General features: G+C 45.2%; 1 protein-coding gene across 1 annotated transcript in view; it reads right to left on the reverse strand.

Annotated features, from left to right (window-relative positions):
- LOC143214446 (uncharacterized) overlaps nt 1-10,154 on the reverse strand; it is a 142,227-nt gene extending 132,073 nt beyond the window's left edge. Inside the window, exon 1 of the mRNA XM_076435527.1 lies at nt 10,014-10,154. Coding sequence (XP_076291642.1) covers nt 10,014-10,020 — 7 coding nt within the window. The 5' untranslated portion in view covers nt 10,021-10,154. The remainder of the gene's footprint in view (nt 1-10,013) is intronic.
- Between the last annotated feature and the right edge of the window lie 9,458 nt (nt 10,155-19,612).

Below are 19,612 nucleotides of genomic sequence, written 5' to 3' on the forward strand. Positions count from 1 at the left end.
ACGAATCGTAGCCAGTCGTTAATTTCACGGGAAATGTACGAAGTGCGCGCGTGATCCAGCGGCCATAAATGTCTTTCGACAAATGAAGACGGGGAAACAAAAGCCCTGGGAATAATGCACCGTTTTCATTTATCGAATATTTCTTCCCGTTGAACGCTGCTCGTGCCGCTGCGGGAATAATAATAAACGTATTCGGAAAAGAACAATTTATTGTTCGAGCCTTTTCTATTCAGTCTCTCCGAGCCTTTCAAATCCGTGGCGAACCTGTTCGACGTCATTGGATGGATTTTCTCGAATTTTTAAAAGCATGTCAAAAGGACTCTGAAATTGGCAATATTGGAAACCACCCTTGAGCGTTCATTGCTTAATTTTTATGGTGTTATGATTCGTGAAAATAGCAGCAAATCGTTTTTATATGATTCTTTACCGTGCCAATAAATTAACAAAGTGGCCTTAAATATTGATTATATCGTTGATTGTATTGCATTATAATTTTTAAAGAAGGGGGAGATCGAATTATATTATATATTTATTTATTAATTAGATTATATCTTTTTCTGCAGTATTGTAATATTTGAAAACATCCCTAAATATTTCCTATATTTTTTGTTCCACTATCATAATTTTATACATATTTTATATATACTACAATTTTTAGTATGCACACTATTCGAAAATGTGCAGGAAATTCTGTGGATGGCTTTAAAAATTGAAGTGCTGTGGAGAGCGATGTAATGAATATTTCAGGGTGTAAATTATGAACACTGTAAAGAACAGGATGAAAAATATTTCAGAGTGCCTACATAATTTCTGAAGGATTCACCCCGAAGAACAAAACGACGGATCCAAAAATCTCCCCGGCATGCGGCAATTTGAAATGTCATTGGACGTGCATCGAAGATGGCGTCGCGGGCATATTTAATTTCATCCGATTCCGGATAAGGGGCGACGGTATCAATTTTCCGAGACCTTGAAGAGACACGCGAACGGTGTGGATCGATGTTGGCTGGCTCGAAGATAAAAGAAGCTCGTTCCGAGCAGCCAAGAGGGCGGAAGCAGCGCGAATCGTTTCGCCGAGGAATTCCAGCTAAATGAAACGTTTCGTTTCGCTTTTTCTCGTGCTTGTTCTTTTTTTCTCAGCCGATATCTCCTTTGACCGTCGGTTGACGAAGAAAATCCGAGGCACCCGCGATCGAACTTCACGGGAGCCGAGGGTGGACAGCCGAAACGGATAAATAAACGAACAAATGGAGTGAATGGGATCCGTTTCGCGGCTGGCCGCGGCTCAAAGAACTGCCGGGCATTCCGGCACGGATGCAAAGGACGAGGAACACGGGCCCTTGGCCCCTTCGCTCGCGTTTCCATGGATCGGCCACCGCTCGCGGATAACGAACAGAGGTCCGAGACGTTATTCTCAAAGCTCTGGAATCCCTTTGAACCGCTCGACGAAAGCGTCTCCAGCTTGGCTCCCTCGTGCAACGACTACCGGCTGTGACCCATCTTCCCTCGAACCGCACAAACGTCGTACAGTGCCGCCTGAAAACCTGTTTTTCCTGGCCAAAATTGAATTTTTGAATCTTCATATTTTCAACGAATATTTCAAGCCATTAAAAACCAAAATAATAGCCACTTTCGGGAGACACTATTGTAAAGACAAAATCCAGAAATTCAAAGCAAAACCAATTATTCTAAGAACTCATAATTTCATGCGAAATAAAATTTGTAAAAATGTCAAAAATGTTTTAAACAAATTTCGATAGCCCCTCGAGACATCAAAATCCAAAATATTAATTAGTCATTTTCCCAGCCACTCTATGAAGACAAAATTCAGAAGGGCTAAACGTTTTTTAACCGCGAGACTGTTTATTTCGATCGGTCGGCGAAACAGGTCTGGAAAGCGGTGGAGCATGCGTGGCCGGGTTCGATCCCATCGATTCCCCGGGTTTCTCGAAAACAAAGCGGTCAATGGAAAACAGTGGTCCCGTCGTCGTTCCGGCAGGTCCCGCACCGAAGCGGATCATCGTCCGCTTTGAACTTTGCCCGGGATCGCAAGCCAAGCTTCGTAAAAACAAAACGCAACAGCTCTCTCTCTCTCTCTCTCTCTCTCTCACTGTCTTTGCTGCATCACAGGGGGCTATATCAAGTGGCAGTGCTCTCGAACTCGGTAATCTGGCCTCCATTAAAAACTTCATCGACCCTTTATCTCCTTCAAGTGGCCGCAGCGTTATCTTTTAATCGGTCGACCTACATAGGAGCCGGACGGCAGGAAACGAGAAAGATGGGGCGAACCGGGTCGAAAGTATCCTCTGACGCAAGTTCCCTTCGTTCGAGATAGCGCAGACCGCCCCCGAACCGCAGAAATAATTATCATACTAACGTCCCTGCTAGGGAAATTTCGAATTAACTGCGACTATCGGAGCTACTCGATAATCTGCCTTTGGGGATTTTAGGAGGACGTGAATCTAAGGAAAACTGCGGTCTAATAGCAGTTCAATCGTTCTTGTTTCACTCTACATGGAATCTGTCACTAGATATAGTGAAAGCTATAAACCTAGTAAAAATTTATATCAGAGAAATTGATTGAGAATATTGATCACTTTGATGGAGAAATAAATTTCTCATGTTCAATATTCGAAGGTATGTAATAGCTAGGGGATAGTCTACTAATCTAGGAAATTCTAGGGACATCGATCTAGTGGAAACTAGTGTTCAGAATCAGGTAATATTATTGACATCAGAAAGAGGAATTGTCCACGTTAGAAACGAATGAAATCCATTCAAACGTTTCGAACAGATTGCTGGGGATTTGATGGCTAGGGAAAATATTGACTGAAGACAAATGGTAGAAGAGGTAAGACTATTTTAAAGATAAATCGAGTTTACAGTGTTCTATATAGAGAGATAAATTGCACTTGAGGGAATACTATAGCTAGGGATAAATTGGGTCAAGAGGAAGCCTTTGGGAGAAACCGTGCCTAGGGTATTCTATTTCCGCGAACAAATCACAACTGGAGAAGGCTGAGGGGCTGTTTTGTCTAGGTCTGTAGAAAAATATAGTGTAGGATGTGGAGCGCGGGGTCGACGACCCCCAAACTGTAGGTGGTGCGTTGCGTGACGTACGAGTGTGTGTACGAGCGGCAACAAACGACAAGGTTGTCACCAGGCGTCGCGAAGGAGTCGTCGCCGGCCGTTGCGGAGGCAAAAAAATAACCGACGACAATTCGAAAACCGAGATCATAGAGAGTTTTAAGGATACGTCAAATGTCTAAAGGACAAAGTTGAATGGTAAAATGGGGCTCCATATCCAGATTGTCTTGTCCCTACAAAAATTTCGTGATCCATCCAATTGGGATTTTAGAGCTAGGGATAAATTAAGCCTGTGGGGTATCTGCGATACTGTATCTAGGGAAGAATTGCAACTACAGGAAACAATGCCTAGACATAATTTGGGCAGAGATAAAGTTAAGCTTAGCCTATCAGGGTCTCGGTAAACGTTAGTGGTGTCTTCGCCGAGATAAAGCACCACCTAGGGATAAATTGAGACTAGGGAACCCGGTAACCGGGAACGGGTTAGCTTCCAGTGGGAACTGCGGCCAACGATGAACCGTATCCAACGGATTGTGAACCCAGATGAATTGTACCTTAGAAAAACCGGCACTCGGGGTATCCTGTTTCCAGGAAGAATGGAATCTAGGTTATTCCCATTCCGCGGGATACCGAATCTAGGTTAGGTTAGACCTGGAAACGGTTTCGCTGGAGTCCAACAAAGAAAACGGCGGAGCTGCCGCGTCTCCGCCGAAGCCACGCCTGGAAAAAGAACTGTCGGGAAAAAGAGAAAGAGAGAGATATATATATATATATAGAAAGAGGGGGGAGGGAGATAGAGAATCAGTGTTGTTTCATTAGAGCGATTAGAAAAAAAGGAGGTCGGTCGGGAGAAAATGGCGGGGGTGGAAAGGGCGTCGAACGCACGTATCCTGGAATTACGTTTCCAGTGATTCCGGCGACCTAGATCGACGGAACACGCAGATTGCTCGCACGCAACCATCGCTCGCCTCTCCCTCTCACTCTCTCTCTTCCTCTCTCCGGGCCCACATTTTCACCGTTTCACCGTTCGTTTCCAATTGTTTCGAAGGAAAAGTCCCCGCGAGCTTTTAACGCGTGCTCCATGACAATTACCGACCATTCCTACGGGAAAGCAATAAGGCTCATTAGGAAATGAGTCAACCGGCGATCACGCCTTCTTCAGACGAAAAAACGTCACGTAATTACCGTGCGATTCGAATCGATCCACTATTTCAGTTCACTAGATCCATGTCCCTAGCGTGTACTACTTTTCATGTAGCGGGATTATTACTTCCATTTAAGCGAATTACATTCTTCTCTAACGTGGACAATCTCTCTTTTCGGTCTCCGTAATGTTCACTGATACTGGGCACTCCAGCTTCCATTAGATCGATGTACATAGTATTCCCTAGATTCCAAGATTTCCCCTAAAGAAACTCATCTATTCGGTACAAAGCACTTCGTAATCCGAACTTAGCGATATAAAAAGTAACAAAACATAGAAATGTACTATATATTGTACAGACGCATTTGTTATCAAATAAAATGTCTATTGCAAATATACAGTTGGGGACAAAATTAGGATGGCACCATCTGATAACCTTTTTAAAATTTTAGCAAACGCCTCGAGTTTTTCGAGACGTTAGAACAACTAGTTTACTGGCTCAACACATCCACTAATTTTTCATTGCTCAGCTTCATCGTTGAAATTCTTCAGAATATTACGCTATGCACAAAGAGACTTTCAATACATACATAGGTGGATAAACTTAATTTGACTACCATCGAGTAGACAGAACTGTGAGCGTCACATATGTGACACTGCTAGCGTGTTAATCGAGGTCTACTGTATGTGGAACGTTTCTAATAGAAGAAATTGTATTTCTTCGCATCTCGCGGGATAGCGTTCCTCCACGTCATAAACATCGAAGTCCCCAGGCGGAAGGCATCACCACACTAGTGTCCCCAGCGGTTTCCGTACCATAAGCTTGAGCCGAGCAATAAGTTTCGCCGCGGGTGAATCGTCTTCTGTATATCTGAACAATTTTCCGCGGGAATTCAGTCCGATTGAACCGACTCCTGAACGTTCGTTTCATCGGATCGCGATCGTAGGGGCAAAAACACTACCGCGTACTTCGGGTATCCGTAAAAGCGTTTCGGTTTAGCAGAGCCGTGTCGCCGGGAAACGCCTGGGAAAGCGACCTTTTTCCACCGATTCGCGAATATTCCCGATATACAGTTATACCGGTTGTTCGGCGGTTGCCCGGGAAAACGCGTCGGGATCGTGAACGGAATCGAAATAGAACGGCGCGGCGCGTCGTTCTTTTTTAACGCTCTTCTGAATCGAGGTAAAGGCTTTAATGGGGATCCGATCGATGTAACGCGACGAATAAAGCCGCCGGCTCTCTGCCCTCCTCCTACCACGCTAATTACCCCGGCTCTATTATCTCGTTATTGAATTTAACGTTCGAATCGGAGAGAGCCCGGACCGAGAACGCGGCGAAGGACGAACCGAAATAGAAGCTGTCGAAGCGTACGGATATCGACGGTCCCCTCTCTCTCTCTCTCTCTCTCTCTCTCACTCTCTCTCTGTCTCTTTGGACCGTGTTACCTCGCGTTTAGGGAAATTGGATTTGTGCATGATCGATCCCTGACCGACTGCGTCCATCGAACCTTGAAGAAACCGAAGGCGAAAAGTCCCTTTATAACTCGGCGAAAACTTCTCCGTCGATTGCTCACAGAAGTTCCCTCACGGCTTTGACTAACGTCTGTCATACCTAGATGAAGTATATATACCCCCTCTTGCAGTGTAGTATAAATCGATGGAAACCTTCGAGCAATTCTTCCACTCGTAGTTGCCTTCGAATTTTCCTTTGCCCGAATATATTCAGGCGATATGTGCACAGCAACAGAAGTGGATGATGATCTGGGAACGTGAAAAGTGTGCTCGAGAACTTTTCGAGATGTATGGGAACTCGGACGATCTAGCAGACAGATGTTGATAAAGATAAGAATATTAAAGCTTGAGAGAAGAAATGTAGAAAGTGGATCCAGTGAACGATTAGTTGAATGAATGAAATTTAACATGGAAGAAATATTTGATAATATTTAAAACGGTCGTGAATCCTCCGCCGTCAAGAATCCTCGATCGAGTCGCAATATCTCGAAGCTGGAGACGACGGTCGTAGATCTCGTTTAGGGTACTGGAATGTCCAGTGGACCGTGAGCGAATCTGCAACGTCGTCCGGACAGTCGAACAAATTGGTTCTCCGAGCAATCAGCGCGCGCGAGGATCGTCGAAGGCTGGTTCCTCGTGGAAAGAAAAAAGGATCGGTGGAGAGCGTGGTTAGGCGAGTTGGGCGGTGGTAGCGTGATCAGTAGGGCTCCGGGCTGGTCGGTTGGTGGATATATCGGAGGTTTCCCAAGCACACCGTGGAGCTGCAGAATTGGGGCTGTGCAGCCAGTCGCCCAGCCGACACGGGCGCGCGCGCGAGTGCAAGGGGTAGCACTGACACCACGACCCAGATACCGGCCATTGTGCACCGTATACTGTAAACTTGGATTGCGTCATCAGCTCTCCGGCACAGCCGCAATGTCGGATTCCGGCCGAGGCTACCCGAACCCGATCGTTTTTCGAGTGACGCAGTCGTCGCTGACGTTCTTCCGCCATCGCGGGCGCGCGCCCTCTCGACCAATTCTTGACCCATTTGCCTCCCCTGACCCTTTTCGATCATCGAAGACGCTCGGAACCAGTCCTCGCTGATTTCTAGAACACGGTCGCGCACTTATTTTTTGACGGCGATACATCGTTTCGCGCGGTCAGGGCCGATGACACCTTTCTGCGTCTCGATTTTACGCATCACAGAGACCGTGACTTACCGAACATCGTGAAACTGTGTTAACCCATCATCGTAAACAATTTGGATTAGATGAGGATACTTGTCAGAGGAGATCGGTAAACATCAACTCGTCTACAGTTCGTCGATCAACCGCATTCGTCTCGCAGTCAACGAAGTCGTGGGGTGTTCGCTGGCGACTCGCATCAGTGTAAATCTGCTCGATTTCAAGTTCACTAATGGTCGCGGTCACTGAGAAACAGGGTGGGACACGGGGTGAATGTGCTTTCGCGGCACGGACCGTCCAGTTTTCGACGGTGAAACGACTGCGAGAAGGGGGTGGGAATGCTTTTAGGCAGGTCGTTAGCGTGGTTTCCCCTCCTTCGATTTTGGAATTCTGCCTAAATACAGCCTGGCCGAGAAGAGAGGCTGGATGCAGCGTCGTTGACAGTGTGAAACTTTCAGCAACAAGAAGACTGAACCAACAAGTGAACAATTATGATGCACGAAGGGGAATCAATTTTTATCAACCTCAAACCCTGTCTCAAGGGGTAACAATTTGTTGGATAATTCCTCATGGATGCATCTCTGCAATCTCAATAATTTTAACGAGCATTTTTTAATTATTTTTCATCTGTTTAAAACTGTACTCACTCATTTTTTCCATAAAGTTTATTCACAACTGTCTTGGTCCCCGTTTAACTCGGATGATAAAATCCTTTCGTTTATAAATCGACAGAACAGGGCTATGTTATCGAAGACGAAGCTCACGAGGAACACTCTCTCGAGTGAAACTCACCCCCGTAGCACCTTTGTGAGCGTGCCAGGGGGTGAATTTCGGCGGAACTGGTCCCGCAATCAGCGTTCTCGCAAATAAGAAGGCGAGGAGGGCTCGGTTACGGTCTGATATCGACAGGGTGTGGGGGTGTACGGGGTTGTACGAGGGTGGAAGACGTACACCGGCGTTCGAATGAAAGCACAACAAGAGTGCCGGTGGAAACAGTGAGCGTAGTCGATGGGGAACACGGATTTCCAAGCTTTCGCGTCTCGGGGCGTGTGCTAAAAGGGGGGCCTGCTCTGCTGTGTGCGAAAGAAATCGGGGCAACCAGGGGGGGATGGCGAAGACGGTGTGGCGAGGGGGTGAGGAGCGAGAAGAAAGTGGGGGTTGAAGAATTGCAGCGACGGAGACGACCGGGAAAAACAGAGGAGGAGGGCGTGGAACGGAAACAAAGGGGAGCTGAAGGAGAAAAATAAAGACAGAACGGTGGAAAGGGGGTCGAGGAGCGTCGCGGGAGGGGATGAAAAAGGAGACAGGAGAGCGGAGAATTGCAAAGGGGCCGCGTGGAAGAAAGAATGGGAAAAGTTAAGGGAGCGGGGGAGCGATTCCCGTCGTCCACGGGTAAAAAAGGAGTTTTCGGTCTCTTTAAATCGTTCCCGCGAATTCGAGCATTCGTTTCCATCCGCCGCCACCCTCTCCTCATCCCTCTACCCCTCTCCCGACAACTACCCCGGAGGCAAAGCTTCCACCGTTTGCTCGACCGCGACGAAAGTAGTAAATACGCCGAGTGGGCCAGCGACTTTCAACGCAGCCGGCCGGCTACCGAAACAGCCGAGGAACTCGACTCTTTCTCTCTCTCTCTGGATCAATTCCAACCCTCCGGGCATTTTTTTCACAACGCACCCTCTACCCTTAGGTATTGCGCGATGAGAACGACAAGCAACGCAGGTGGTGAACGTCCGACGCGACGGCGGGATATTCTTCTTGCTCTCGGATGTTCGCGCAGCTCGATCTTGATCTCCTCCCTCGTTTCTCAAACCATTGTCCTCTGGACTGGAAAAAAGTCACCCCTGGAAAAATTGCCGGGCCTCGGAAACCTGGCGCAATTGTCCCGGGAGACGTGAAAGGGGTTGTCAAAATAATTTCGGGAAATGCTACGCGAATCACATTCTTGCGGATCTTTATGCAAAATAAAAATTCTTTGCATTAAATCCGCAGTTTAATTACGCTGCGAGAACAGCATTTTCTATATTATTTTCCACTTTACTATTCTTTGTTTTTCAAACCTAACAATTCTAGCTTGGTGTTATTTTCTTCTGTTTCTATTCTATTCAATGATATACGCCCCGAGTAAACATAAATACTCGGAGCGAAGATCCAGCGAGGGAACGATAATGGAACCGATGTCGGTCGTAAGTTCTCGGTGGAAGGATCGCCTGTTTTCCTCGAAGATGCTGGCAATCGAACCGGGATGTTCCTTCGAAGTGGCTTGCCCCGGGGTTTTAATTCACGAGGTGCATTTAAAGGACGGTCGTCGTATCGTCGCAGCGACGAAGAGTGGTTCGAAAAGACGTCGACGTTGCTCCTCGATTCTCCGGGGGTTTTCGCAAACATTCGCGAACACCCGCAAACACGTACAGTCACTCGCAATAATATTCGGGCACTCTTAAGAACATAGTAACTTTTTTAACAATGAACCGTACGACTTGGACTTTCTACGAAAATGTTAGAACAATTAGTTCACTACATGAACAAGAAATTTAAAAAAATACCAAGTTATTTCTGACAATTTTTTGTGTGCATCTACAAAACACATATTCTAAATTTTCATATTTTTAAAATTTTAAAGAATGCATTTTTTATTTCTGCACGTAACCTTGTAAATTATAATTTTTGGAAAATTTCTTTTGTCACATTATTCAGCACACCAATGCTTCTAATTGCTTACAAAACATCAGGTCGCGTTTGGTACAATTATGAAAAAGTTATTCTGTTTCAAAGGGCGTGCGAACACTTTTGTGGGCCACTGTATATCAAAAATACAAAATTATATTTTATAGATCTGGGACAAATTTCGTCAAAATCGGCAAACGTTGCGACGAGTTGCGAATGTTTAAAAGTTGCCATTTGTAAAATATGTTTTCTTCAAGTCAGGTAGTGAACTAATTGTTCTAACTTCTCATAAAAATTCGAGAGTCGTCTGCTCCAATATTTCAAAAAGTTGTCTTTTCAATGATGCCCGAGTATTATCGCGACTGACTGTACACAGCGTGCACACGGTCCGAATGCATGGACGTACACAAGAGAAAAAGAGAGATCTTGAAAGGACTCACCCTTCATGCCGAGTACTTGCGCTCTCCTCCAGTCGAGGACACTTTTCCTGTGCTTGGTTCCTGGCTCGAGCTATCGATACGCCCGAGATACACCTACGAAAGTCCCGGATCACTGGTACACGGTCTACTTTGATCAGGAATACACGCAGGAACATAGAACACTCCCTGGAACAGACAGAGTGGGGCACAGTTCAGTGGAGAGAAAGATATGAACCCGTGGACCGCATCTTCGGGGAAGAATATAAATTGCTACTTGACCCGCTGACACGGTAGGCTAACTCGCCAATTAACGGCCTCGCCAAAGATCCTCGTATAGGTCTTCTATTTTTATTTGCCTGGAGCACCTGGTAGAGAATGGGCAAACATGCCTAGAACACTCTCGTCAAGTTTCGCCGGCAGTTGTTTCGTAGTGTGTACTCATTTTTCAGCAACGACTTCGGTGCATGAGCTCGACTGCGGATCTTTATTCAAAATAGAAATGATTGACATCGATTGCCATGAAACTGTAGCCATTTTCAATCAATCTGAACAAGTTGAGGACGCGTTTGTATAAGGTGGAGTGGGGTAAGTCCGTCTACGGGGCAAGTTCGTTAATTGGTTATTTTTATTATAATATGAACGAAATTTCTCTAGCTTGTATTTATTAATATAATATAAGTTAGTATGAACTATTCGACATAGATGTCGCCCAAGAATAAAGGTGTTTCCTCGCTGAAATCAATCAATGTCAAACAGTCACGTGCGAGGTACACGTACAATTTTGAGGTTACCCTGAACGTGCAATAGTTTACAAATTATTAATATATTCTGTGTTGTTATTTTAGGTAAGTACAACAAATATTGATGTAGGTTTACATTAAATAAACCTTTTTATTGTATTTTTTAAAATTTATTGCGAAAAACACTGAGATGATCTTGCCCCGTAAATATTACTACGCGGGGCAAGTCCGTACTATCACGGTGGGGTAAGTCCGTACTGTATGGGTACGAGTAACTATAAAACTAAACAATATAATTTAATGCAGTAAGAAGCATTTAATAGCAGGCTTGATAATCATTCTTTTCTTATCCCGTAGCACTTGAAACAAGGTTCAAAAGCATTTTTAACTCTGAGAGATGGACTTGCCCCATTTCGGGGCAAGTGCGTCCTAGTTGACACTTTGTACAATATCCAAAATTAGAATCGTACATAATACTAATTCATCAGTAATAACTGTGGCAACAGTTTGATACCAAGAACGTTAAGTTTTTACATACCAGACTGAAAATACATCAGTTTAAAGTCCAACTTTGCAAAAACTAGGGCGGACTTACGCCACTCCACCTTAATGTTGAATATAAATATCGATGAAATACGTTGTTAGAGAGACAAGCTCAGTCTGTCAGTCTGCTGATCACCTGTGCCTATCGAGCGACCATCGCGTTTAATTAACGAGCGAGCGATACACACGTCGTAAGATGATCCGCGTGGATCGAGAAGCGGTGGATGGATCGTTAGACAACTATTTCGCCGGTCGACTGACAGTAATCCTGAATCATTAGGGAGCTTCTGGTTGGCAACAATGCCAGCGCCTTCCTCGGGGGCTAAGCTTTTGTGCAACGATCGGCTTTTGTGCCGTTGAATCAACAGGAAATTGGGATTTCTTTGATGGGAGCGTCGCTGAGCAGCGACTTTGAACGTTGATCGTTACTCGAAGACGATACTGACGGGGGTGAACGAGCCCTGGACCCTTCAGTCGTTCTCCAGATGGATCAAATGATTCTCGATAACTACAGTCGAGATTAGACTCGCGCAATCCAAAAATTCGTTTAACTGAAATAGGAATTTTATAAAGCAAATGGTCAAATATGAAAAAATCGATCAAGTGCTTCGACAGCAAAACATCGGAAAGACTCGACAGGTGGTTAATTGCTTCGGCCATCAATTAGTGTTCGACAGCTGAAGTTCATGAAGTGTACATTAAAAATCGAAGTCTATTTGCAAAAACGGTTTCGTATAATCGTGAGAGGGGATCAACGGTGTGAGGGGGAATTATTGAAATTCTTTTATTGAAAGCGATCGTCAGGTGTGTCAGTGATCCATTGGGAAGGGTTGAGGGATTACCAGGTGGCAGCTGGTGCCACGACAGGGATTAGAAGGCGCCTAGGGACTTCATCCTAGGGAGAACGGTAATCATCGAGGCGCGTTTGCTATCTCGCGTGTGAAGCAACGCCTGGTGGGAACGCGCCGCTGCTGGAAGAACGTAAGATTATGGAGACGGGGATAAGGATCGATGACAGCGCCCCGTTGCAATTACTCTATTGAGTTGTCAGCGTCGATTTATTACCCGAACGTGGCTGAGCATCTGGCATAGTTAATGAGACAGCCTCTGGAACGTTTATTGATACATTCAATTTCTCTCCTCGTCGCAAAACTTGAAGAGACTCGGCGGAATCGCTAAGCAAATCAATCGAACTCCATAGATTTTTCTGGAATTTTAAAATATACACGATGTCCTGAAAATATAGTTCGGTAGTTTCGGAGGTAGTCGAAGCTCGAATTGACTTGTAACAACTTCACGACTGGTTTCCAACCCGTATTTATATGTAAAATTATAAGCATTACTTTTAGCCCGGGCTTTTTCGCTTTCCTTTTCGTTTTTCATCTCGCTCTCGCTGTTTCACGCCAGCAGAAACAATGGCCAAGTCGAAAGAAGGCTCGGATCCAGGGGGCGAAAGAAATATGGCTGGAGTGAATCCGTCGGTGTTCTCCGTGGAGGACTCCTCCTTATCGTCGGTGAAAACTTTCGAAATCACTTTTTCACGCGAGTCGTTCCGCTTCGCGCGCGTTCCTACCTCGCTGTATTTCGGTACTCCCGCGAAATAATTCTCCGGCGTGCTCCAGTTTTCGTAAGTTTTTCAAATGATTCGCTGAGGCGAGTCACGGGGCACTTCTACTTGTGCCGGGAAAGTGGCGCGAAAGCGTGTCGTGTTCGAATGTTACGATGGATGTACCGAAACACAACGAATAATAAGTTAATGTCTTCGATGTATGATGATTAGGCTGCGGATCATTATGTAAAATGAAAATGGTCGAAGTCAATTGTAAAAAGCAGAAATTGTATAAACATAAATTTTCCCTTCACAGTTTTGTGTTTTATTCTTGGAAATATTGCATCATTCAATAGCACATCCACTATACAGTGTGTCCCAGAGAAAACCTGTAGATTATAATATTATTTCTCGATTGAAACACTTCGCAAGATTCGCATTCTCAAATCGGGCGTTTAATATGCAATAACATTAAAGTAATACACGAGTGTTTTCGAGTTCGGTGAAATTGTGCAATCGATTTGATAAAATTGCAATCCGAATTTCGTGGAGGGGGCGGGTCGTACTCTCCCGACCAATCCAGCGTCTGTAATTAATTCGCCCGTTGATTCTCCAGCGACAAAAGGTGTGTACCGTTGGTTCGGCACCGGTCGCGAGACAAACAACGACAGACTAATGCGAGCAAAGGATTAATCCGAGCACAAACGCGCGGGACACATTCAATTACCCCGTATCCGGTGTCAAGGCTCGCTCCGAGGGAAAGAGATAGAGAGAGAGAGAGAGAGATAGGAGAACCATCCAGCAGCACGAAAAGAGCAAAGAGCTCGCCGGAAAAGCGAGCCGACGTTGTCTGGAAATGTGCCGGCGTTATCGTTTCCGTTCTCATAACGTCCCGTGTCTCCGCTTATCGCGCTTTATCAGGAACGACCCGCTGGAAAACGGCCGACACCCCTTTCCTTCGTGCCACCGCTAGCTTTTTCCGCAACCACTCACCCCTCATCCCCATTTCCCGCAGTTCACCCGTTCGATTTACTCGCGATAGTTAGGCGAACGGTTTCGATGATCTTCGGGCTCGTAGTGTACAAACCCTGCGGAGATCTTTGCGGTCTAATTTACGGTAATTCTAAGCGCGAGAAAATTCATGTGGGTCGTTGAAGAGTCCATAGAACGTCTAAGAGGATAAACATTTCATTAGTCTTTTCAGCGTAGCGAATTTTCGATAAATGCTGAAAATTGTAGGAAAATATTCAATATCAAAATTCACTTCCGATTTATTATTCCAGATTTCAAGGCAACCTCTGCTTTTTTTATACGGAACCGTATGTCCGATAGAATACGATTGAATCGAAGCCACAAAATGGCGGCGGAGTCATTTTCCGGGCGCGCGCCGGTCGAAAGTTCGTCAAACAACTTTCTCGCGGGAAGTTGGTAATTGAATCCCGCGGCGCATGGAAACTAGCTATGTTTGAATTTTAATCGATTTCCCGCGTGCCCCGCGACGAATTCTAATGTTGAACTCAGCGGGGACTCGATTATCGCAGGAATCAGAAAAACGGAGAGGAAGAGTCGTAGAGAGTCGTGACAAAAGAGAGGCAGTCGATAGTTTCGGGGCGGAGGGCGTGAACAATTTTCCCAATTTCCCGAGTACGACGCGACGCGACAGTGTCCCTTTTTCCATGGGACGTAGCCGGTTCTCCTTGAACTGGCCGTTTTAACGAGACTGGCTAACGGGCCAGAAGTTAATTCACTGACGAGGGTGAAAGTCCCCGGGCAGCCCTTCTGGGAGCTTGTACCCAGCTTTTCCTCTTCGGTTTTCCCCCCTGTCCTCGTCCACTTTTCCTCCTGCTCTCTTTCTCGTTGCTATGCTGTTCTTTTTTTCCGCCCTCGTCCTGTTTCGATGGCACTCCTGCGGCTTATACACGTCCCCCTTCTCTCCCAGTAAATGCCCGGACGGCGATAACACGGTTAGCCCTTTTGGGGGTTGAAGGTGCGGAAAAGTTACGGTTCCGATGCTCCCTCCCCTCGTCCGCCTCCGCCATTATCCTGTCACCGTGATTTTTAGTGTCCTTCGAGCTGTCTAGGTTTCCTCGACCTCGTAATTTGTTCCTTGAGTGGCCTGCGGACTGGCCTCTGTCGTTTAGGGGATCGGGGATGCTGAGGGCTGTCGTCGCTTGTGGTCAGACTGTTAGAAACTTGGCCATTTTAGGGTACCAAGTTGTTGCATATGGAACGTTGATTTTAGAATGGGAATGCTATATTCAATACTATTGCTCCCGGATCTTTATGCAAAATAAAAAGTTTGTGCATCTATTGCACAACACAAGTGCTAAATTTATATTGTTCACTAATACTGAAAATAATATATGTATACTTCTGAAGTCTACAGTTGTTAACCCCCTGCCGTATTTTAACGAGTCACACTCGTCATGACGATCGTAAACAAAGTCCAATAAATATGAATGTTACGTTTTTCTATTCAAATGAAATAAAATTTGACTCGTTTGTAATCAATATTTAAGCACTACAATAAATGCAGCCATACAAATAAAATATATAGAAAAACCTTTTTAAAAACCACGCTTATATTAAAATGCACTAAAAAAGGAGAAAATAATTTTTTTCCTGTTTCTCCATAAAATACCGAATCCAATTAAATGATTAAACGAGTTCAAAATTTCTTCTGTTATAAAATTAGTGTCGGAATAAACGGAGAAATTTAATACAAATTTAAATAAAATCACGACATTAGTGACTATAAATAAAAGCGTGGAGCACCCACGAAGATTACGTCAATGTAATTTAGCGCTCCACGTTTTTATTTTTATAGTCACTAATGTCATGATTTTATGTAAAATATTAAATTTTTCTATCTATTCCGACACTAATTTGATAACAGAAGAAATTTTGAACAAATTGCTCGAAGTTTCGGGGAAAAATATTATTAATCGTTTAACTGGATTCGGTATTTTATGGAGAACCAGGAAAAAAATTATTTTCTCCTTTCTAGTGCATTTTAATATAAGCATGGTTTTCAGAAAGTTTTTCTTATATATTTTATTTTCTACTTTTATTGTCATCGGAAGCAAGTGTGTATACAAAATTTCAGCAAGATTGGAGTATGGAAAGTGGTTTCAAATTCGGTTATATATATATATACAAGATTTGAGGCATACAACAACACGGCAAGGGTAATATAAGCGCGGTAAAAATATAAATTTTCTTTTGTCTTCTACGAGATTTTTGGGGACAAAGACGTTTTAATCGTGTAACTGTCACGAAAATTATACGGCAAGGGATTAATGTTAAGAATTTCCGTCGCAACAGAAAATTCCATCCGGGTCGCTATGCTCACCCTGTACACGCGTATCGCTTGCTACATCAGACCACGGCTGGTTGGAAATCGCTGATGAAATTCCGCCGAATCCTGTCGAGTTATAGATTCGTTGGCTCGTATACTGCAGCGATTATGCACGCGGCACCGCGGTGGACTTTGATCGCGTTTGTTTTATTGATTACGTTACGCGTCGCCCGACAAAGAAACTTACTTACGCGTCACAGAGCAAAACGCACGCCTCGCTGAACGATGAATCATGATTCCATCACGGAGGAGTTCGACCGTTTCTAGACGGACAGACTGAGAGAGAAAGAGAGAGAGAATTATTGAGAGAAACACTGGATCACGAAACCTCGAGACGATCGAATCCGCGCGTTTCGTTTCCCTGGATCGTTTAATCCGAGAGACGGACGAGTTCGCCGGAAGGAACCACGCCGTTTAGAATTACAATGCGGACACAATGTTACGTCCGCCAAGCTTTGACACCCCGGATTCCGAAGTGCAGCGTGCACTCGAGTGATCGATGCACCCGGCACGCCTCCGAGATCCGGCAGATTCGCAGAAACGTTTCAGACGTTGCTGTTGCACATCGGACAAAGCTGTAAATAGTTACCTTTAAAATTTGTTTAGTCAGCTGTTGGTTTGTGAATTGCAGTGAAAAAATTCGTGTAAATGGTGTCCAAGGTGTAGACTACACGGAAGTATTTTTATTGCAGTCATTGAATGCAGGAGGAAACATATAGGGAACTCAAAATATCATCTGAACTGATAACTTTTTGCCACAAGGGACCTAGTACTTTTATTCGTTTGAAAGAGAAAGCAAAAATGACCTTCACATAGCCTCTACGCATCCATGTTATAAAAACGATATCGACATCGGAGAAACATTTTTTAGTATCCTCAACAGTTTCGTAGACATCCGACTGGGTCGATTTAAATGGGACACCCTGTATTTTGAAACAGGAAGGGTGAATCGTGAAGTAAAATTGTTCTATGGACTGCTTTTCGGCTTACAATGGAAAACGCAACGAGAACAGAATTACAGTCCATCCCGGTTGCTAGATTCACCCTGTATATTCATGCGGGTGGGTGCACAGCGATGGGTTACCCACCACCCCCGATGTTTCGACCGGGTTAACGCATTTCGACCGCTAACGGCTAACGAACAACAAGTACGCGTACCAATTTCTAGCCGCAGCTCCGTAGTACATGAATTAAGCCGCGGCCGAGAGATTCAGCGAACTGTACGGGCAATTTGGGGAAGGGAGTGAGCCGGTCACTGTTTGCCAGTTAGGCAGCCCTTGTAGACATTTCTGGCCGGGCCAGTCGAATTGCTGAATAAAACTTTAAGTTCCCTAATTGGAATCTGTGTAACGATCGCAGCAGGCATTGCTTCCCTTGGACCCTGAACGCGTCGAGTTTCTGACGGGATGCTTGTCCTCTTTCACTAGACAGAGGCTAATAATTTTTATAGAACAGTCGCTGATTGGTTTCTTCGTCGGACTTAATCGTTGATCGAATCGTAAGATCAATGTTTATCCTCCACAAGAAGCGGCTAACAATAAGTTAAAGTTTGAATAGCATTGAATGACCTTGAATGACCTTGGTAGACGAAAGTCTTATGCATATATCGTCGAACTCGTCTCGGATTAGGCTCCACGTTTGCCTAAACGAAGACATACAGTTCCGTATGAAAAAGTAAAGGTCTACTATAAGATTTGTGACCAGCATAGAGCGTTCCTCCCGAAACAGAGTAAGATTTATTTAAAATATTTCGCACGCGATAATAGTTGAGGAAATAATATGGTGCGAAACTCCAAATGGGACACCCCGTGTACAAAGAGCAATAGACCATAATAATCGCGCAAACAGCGGCCACAGGTAAGGCGTCTCTCGCGGCGTGGCTTTAGCCGGCTCAGCCGCAGGGAGGAAAATGTTCAGCGTCGGCGACACAATTCGCGATAATTCATCGTCCCGGAAACGGAAAAACGGCGCTCTGAGCGGGACAGTTTAAAATACGTCTGTGTTTACCGGCGGAGGGGGAGAGGGTGGGGTGAGCAGTTTAGTCGTACTGGGGATCGATCTGCTGTTTTCCAACGGGAGACCGATCTCCCTCGGTTTCCTCGACCGGTGACTTTCTTTCTCGAGGTATCGATCATCATCCTTCGTCTTCGTACCGGGCGCTGAAGTCACGGAGTAAAATCGCTGCGAGAGGCGGATAGCTCTCGACAAAGGGTCGCTGACGTGGCCTACGTCGAACCCGGAGCCCTCCCGTCCCTGTTTCCATGGGCTTTTCTTTGTCGGGAAGGGGAAAAAGTGACTCCCCGCGCTCCCAGGAGTTGCACAACTACGGTTTTTCACCGTTCCGAGCCGTCCCGCAGTCTTGCCCGTGTTCCGCCAAGTATTATTCCTTGCTGCTCCAGTTTCCCGCGCGCCGTAATAAATGTTGTCTCGAGGAGCGAGCGAGACAACGCAACGGCTCTCTTCCATTTCCGATGGTCGTTTTTTTCACCCCATCCCTTTCTATCTCTTTTTCTTCTCGGCTTCTCTGCCCCCGTCCTCCTCTGTTTGTTCGAGCTTGTTGCTCCGGTCCGACTTGAAGAGGACGCTACCTCTTCCCCGAGAATGTTTCTTGTTTCCTTTTCAACCCCCACCCGTAACATCCAACGCGGCCGAGAGAGGACTGTTTGTCAACGCGCTCCAATTGTACGCACCCCGGCCGGGCCCCGTGTTTGTGATTTAATTAACCTGTTGACTAGCAGCACACCGACACCCGACGTCGATCGCGACGGATTTCGTCTTTCGCTTTACTTTCCGTCTCAATGTTTATCTCGCTAATTGCCCGGCACCCAGACTCTCCCTGCTCTTTGATAGACGAATTTGTGAAACCGCTGGAACCGTTCTGAATTGTCATTAATTAATTATAATTAACGGAGACATGAATTTTCCCCAGCTTTTTGCGGTCCTTATGGTTCGCTCGGTTCTTGTTCTTTTTCACGAAATTATGAAGGAAATTATTCAGTCTTGAAATTTTACGATATTCGCAGTAACAGCGTGTTGGATTATCAATAAGTTACCAGCACAATGGACTTATCGTTCGTTGTCAAAAATTAATCAACGATCTCCGAATCGTTTCTAAACAGAGATTTCGAGGTGTCCCATTCGATACTTTGTTTCAAGAGCCGGACTGTGGGGCCTAACCTAAACAGTCTGGAGATACGAGGGCACCCTGGTTTCTTTTCGGGGTTGCAACGGTTTTCGTCTCAGCGTCAGTCGAAGCTAAGATTTCGTTTAGTGAACGAAACTTTATTTCAAAAGTACCAATGTGCAAATACAGTGAATATATTTTTACTATTTCATCGCTTGTATACCGAGTCGATTAAGTCCAGTTTTATCTTGCGTTTCTGCGTTTCAAAAAATCCTGGCATCCCGGCTTAACTTTCTCAGGGAGGAG

The sequence above is a fragment of the Lasioglossum baleicum genome, chromosome 12 (assembly GCF_051020765.1).
Source record: "Lasioglossum baleicum chromosome 12, iyLasBale1, whole genome shotgun sequence".
NCBI classification, from domain to species: domain Eukaryota; kingdom Metazoa; phylum Arthropoda; class Insecta; order Hymenoptera; family Halictidae; genus Lasioglossum; species Lasioglossum baleicum.